Source organism: Myotis brandtii, unplaced genomic scaffold (genome assembly GCF_000412655.1).
Source record: "Myotis brandtii unplaced genomic scaffold, ASM41265v1 scaffold151, whole genome shotgun sequence".
Lineage (NCBI taxonomy): Eukaryota > Metazoa > Chordata > Mammalia > Chiroptera > Vespertilionidae > Myotis > Myotis brandtii.
Genome location: NW_005355461.1, coordinates 105,503 through 110,724, shown reverse-complemented (window position 1 = coordinate 110,724; position 5,222 = coordinate 105,503). Strand labels below are relative to the sequence as shown.

General features: G+C 40.6%; 1 protein-coding gene across 4 annotated transcripts in view; it reads left to right on the top strand.

The window, feature by feature from the left end:
• The window catches only part of SLC17A5 (solute carrier family 17 (acidic sugar transporter), member 5), a 58,904-nt gene that overhangs the window by 47,999 nt on the left and 5,683 nt on the right, over positions 1-5,222 (top strand). For 3 of the 4 annotated variants that reach the window (XM_014535777.1, XM_014535776.1, XM_005861459.2), the window contains exon 10: positions 2,467-2,557. The exons of the other annotated variant lie outside the window; for it this stretch is intronic. In XM_014535777.1, the coding sequence (XP_014391263.1) occupies positions 2,467-2,557 (91 nt within the window). The remainder of the gene's footprint in view (positions 1-2,466; positions 2,558-5,222) is intronic. 4 annotated transcript variants of the gene reach the window in all.

Here is a 5,222-nt window from a genome sequence, read left to right as displayed (position 1 = left end):
ACAAGCTGGCTTGTGCCCTAACCGGGAATCAAACCGTGACTTCCTGGTTCATAGGTCGATGCTCAACCACTGAGCCATACCAGCTGGGCTCGTTAACTCATTTTTAACTACACCACCACCTTTAAGTTTTCTTGCTAAAAATATCAGACCCAAATCTAATAAACCCTCTAGGATCTAGTCTAGATACTACCAGTGTGCAGGGGACATAATATTATGTTAAGTGATACCTTAGGGAAGCAATCTACAAATCCAGAAAGTAGGACTATCTACAGGATAAAATCCTAGTTCCTGGAGAGAGAACAATGAAAAAGGAATGAACTACTGATCCACACAACTTGGAATGATGCTCAGCAACCCTAGTATGTAACTTAAAAGGTGGCATACAATATGATTCCATTTATAAGAAATTTCTGCTTAGGAATTGTCACCGTTTGGAGTTGATGCCCAAGTCGGGTGCCAGTCTCTGTGGGACTAAGCCCCAGCAGTCAGTGCAGCCAGAGCCCCATGGATCCATGCAAGGGGCCTCGAACAACTGTGGGTCATGTGCACCGTCTCTGTGTATTGAATGAGCACATATGTTGTACTGGCCACTGGGAATAATAAAGGGGAGTAAACCATGAGTTTGCAGTGAGACTAGCGTCAGAATTAGCAAACACATAGTACCAGCTTTAAAAGCATTAAAGATTCTGAAAAGACAGAGCTCAGTATGAGCTGAACTGGACAGAAAAAGCTTCATGGAACAGGTGCCAAGCAAGTGGTTTGGATGGACAGGAGTGTGGACTTCAGATAGTGAAAATAGATAAGTACTAGGAATGAGCATGGCAGAGTGAGCAGCTGGAATGAGAGCTGTCTGGGTCTAAAGTTGAATACTGTGTGGTGCTAGGAAACAAGGCTGGGTAGATGAGCCAGGGCCAGGCCACTGCAAATCAGGCAGAAGATGACGGTGAGCATTAAACCATCTTTGTAGGTTTTTGAGTAGGAGAGAGGTGACCCAACAAATTTAATCTTATACAGTCTGAAAGGCAGTTCAACCATATGTAAAATGTCCTTTAAAATGGTTTTACCAGTGGGTTCTGTTTCTTGATCAGGTGCTAGTGACATGATTGTGCTCACTGTGTGAAGGCCTAGGGAAGGGGCAGGAAGGGGGGGTAAAAAAAGGGGACATCTGTAATACTTTCAACAATAAAGATAAATTTAAAAGATAAATAAATACAATAAAAACCATTTGCATTTATTTTTTTTTTAAATTTTCAAGCTCCATATGGTTTTTACACATTTCCATATGTATATTGTACTTAAAATTTTTCTTTTCATATACTTGGTGGGATGTGGGGGAGCTCAGGTGGGACCACCAGATATTTTACATGTACACATCTGTGAACCCATCAATGACAAGTGAAGTAATTTATCACTAACTTGCCCAAGGTCACATAGATGGTTAATTGTGGAACTAGGTAGGAATTTTTAGGTCTCCTGATTATCATCCCTATGACTTCTTTATAGAAAATGATAAGCATTTCATTCTTTTTAGGATGGTAACCAAAATATTGGCTATGGTAGCCTTGTTTAGTCTATATACATTCTTTATGTACTGGAGAAATCAACAGTTCATTAGCATTTCCCAAACACAGGCAGGAATTCTTTAAGGATTTGCATGTAAACATAGATAAGAATATCACACTCCCCTAAGATTTACCCTTAAAATAAATCATAACTTTTTCTGAGCTTATTAAAAATGCATTCTCTCTCTCTCTCTTCTCTCTTTCTCTCTCTCTCTCTCTCTCTCACACACACACACACACACACACACACACACACACTGTAGACTCAACTTGTCTACTTCTGGGACAGTATGAAAGGATTTCAGTATAAGTAGATATATAATAAGTAGAGCAAGTAAGATGTAAAATTGATGCTCAGTATGATCTCATTTCTATAATAATATATTAGAAATATACATAAAAAAATAATTAGGATATTTACCAAAATGTTAATGTTGATTATATATGGAAGGATTATAGATCATTTTATTTTTTCTTAATGTTTTTTGTTTACCTATGCCGCCATCTTGGTCTCTCCCATTTTATTTTTTCTTAATGTTTTTTGTTTGTTTTCAACAATGAAATAAATTTTGTGATCAGGAAATAACTTTTTTTAACTTAAAAAACGTAAGACATATCAAGCTTCCTATTTAGATATGCTCATGATGAAAATCATCTCAGCACTATTCTATATCACTATAAACAGGATTTATTTCAATGGCCGTGTTTAAATAATGTTAGAATGCTATTTAACTATTGAAATGCAAGTTTTCACCCGCTAAACATTTCAGTAATGTCCTGTTCCAGTAAGGCATTTAATTTAAAGTTTCATAAGAACACAGCCTGGAAGTGGTATAGCTATCTATTGAAAAAAGTTACTTAAGTGTGTGATACAATATAAACCTCTATGAAAATGTTCCTGCAGGTATGCTGGCATCCTCCTAGGCATCACAAATGCATTTGCCACTATTCCAGGAATGATTGGGCCTGTCATTGCTAAAAGTCTGACCCCTGAGGTAAGGAGATAATTAACATATAAACTGAAGAGATCTAAACAGTTCACTGGAAGCTACACATCTGTGTCAAAGTTGAATGTACTTTAATTAAGAGTAAAATTCTGAACGTTTATTCTTATGCAATTCTTTATAGCAGCAAAAAGTAAATGTCTTAATGGGTAGAAATGTATATTTTCAAAGAACACTCCTTGGATTAGACAGAACAATAGAACTAAGTTAAACAAAGATCTTATAGCTGAAACTACACAAGTACTTAAAAATTGTGATATTATATCATACAAATGACTGTGCTTTTTATTTGAATGAATAAAAATTGGTAATGTATAATTATTCAAAAATTGGATGCACGAAGGTAAGGAGCAGGAAGTCATGTGAGAATGAATAAGGAACAGTTGAAATAATGGAGACTGTTTAGAGGAGCAGAGACTTGGGAAGACTTCCATATGAAAGACAGCGACTTGCTCTCAGCAGTTTCACAAAGACAGGTGGAGAGAAGTCATGAGGAGACCATAGGAAAGTTTTTTGTTTAAAGCTGTTGCTATATGGGATGAGCTGCCTTATGAATTAGTGAGCCCTGAAATAGTCAAACATGTTTTCAAAGGCATTTCTTGGGTGCTAATTAATGTGCCAGATACTGAGGATTCAGTGGCAAAAATGACAAGTTTCTGCACTTGAGAAAATCATCATTTAGAGATTATATGAAATCAAATAAAATAAAGCATGACAAATGCTGCAGGAAAAAAAAAATGTGTGCAGAGTGTTCTGGTCACAGAGGAGAGAATAACCAGTCTGTGGGGATGGAGCACTAGAGGACTGAGCCCGGTGGGTGGGAAGAGGCCTGTGCAGAGGTCCTAGGCCAGGGGTGGGCAACCTTTTTGTGAGTGCATGCCAAAACCAGCAAAATCTCTGACTCAAAATTCTTCTGCGTGCCAACCCTAATTTTTTGAGAACGTGTTACACCACTTGATATCCTCTTAAGGTGTACGTATGTGAAGAACCTTGAAGAAATAAAATTCATTCGAGCGACAAAAACACAGTATATGATGATGAAAAATACATTTATTTTTTAATGTATACATGTACACTGATAGTCCGACAGAAAACTTTATGACTCCGTTTGATATTATCAGTGGGACTTTTGCTGCTGCATCACTGATGACAGAGATTTTACATCAGGTTTATATTTCGTGACCTTCAGAGATATGCACGAGCTACTACTTTCATCCGTCAGGCTACTCCTATTATGAGACTTAACAAAATTCATCACTGAGAACAAAGATTCACAAGCGTATGTGGATGAAACCAAAACACTGGTTGGATCTAGGAAGGCAGGGAGAGTTAAGGCAGAGGCATAGAAATTGCTCTTCCCCTCTCTCGTCAATCCATGTCTATGGTCTTTAAGATAACTTGTTATGTAAAATTATTTATTTATCTAAGATGCACCTACACTGAATTTATCTGAAAAATAAAAAAGTCGATATTAAGAAAAAAATTGTAAATGGAAGATTATAAGAGAGGGTTTCGCGTGCCAGCAAAAGTTACTGGCATGCCATATTTGGCATGCGTGCCAGGGGTTGCCCACCCCTACCCTAGGCCCTGAGCCCTGAGAAGCAGGGTGGGCCGAGTTGTCCGGCCTGCAGCTGGCAGCATGGGGCCAGATCAGTAAGCAGAGACTCTGCCATCTAAAAGGGTTCCTCCAGGGACAACCAAGATGGCAGCATAGGTAAACACCTGAACTTGCTGCCGCGCACAACCACATTAAAACTACAACTAAAAGACAAAATGGATATCATCCAGAACCACGGGAAGGCTGACTAAGTGGAAATCTACAACTAGAAGGAAAGAGAAAAGTGCATTGAGTCCGGTAGGAGGTGCAGATGTGTGGAAGCATGGAGGTATGGAGGCGCGCGGAAGGGGCTGGCAGCTGGGTATACTATTGTCTTTTTTAATCAGGAGGGAGATGTAAGCTCCTGACTGCTCTGAACTCCAGTTCCGGGCGAGAATCTGGGGACCCAGACTCATACGGAGAGAAACTGGACTGTCTGGCATTGGGCTAGAACGTGAGGGCGGCTTTCTTGCAGAGGTGCTTGCAGCGGTCATTGTTCCTGCACGGGGCCGTGGGACACAAAGACCCGGGACAGAGCAGACTGGCAGCCATTGCTCTTTGCTCTGCTCTGGTGATTCTCTGAGACCCCACCCCACTCAATTAACAACCCCACCCAAGCTGTGTGCAGAGGCTTTTGCATATGAATGGCCTGGCCTTTCTCTGCCTAAAAACCTGTTAAGCTGCAGCTGGGTCAGAGAGTCCCAGAGCTTCCAAAAGAAGGCCTAAGGCTCATCAGCAGCCTGCACTGCTTCACAACTGCGCTTCATCTGGGCACCTCCAAACCCCAAACAAAGAGGAGGAATCTGCAGATCTCTCTGTAGCTCCTGCTGGGTGGCCTCAGGCAGTGGCTGACTTTGCACCTCCTTGGAGATCCAAGAGCCAGTGTACCCAGTGGTCAGAGTGAGACCACACCAGATTAAACTCTTCAAATCCATAAGAGACACACTCAGGGGGCAGACTCAGTGAACACCAAAGCCCCACTGAAGCAAGTCCTGTCCCATAAGGGTGTCTCCAGCACAGAAGTTCTCCCATTGTAGACACAACTGGTCCTCACAGCCA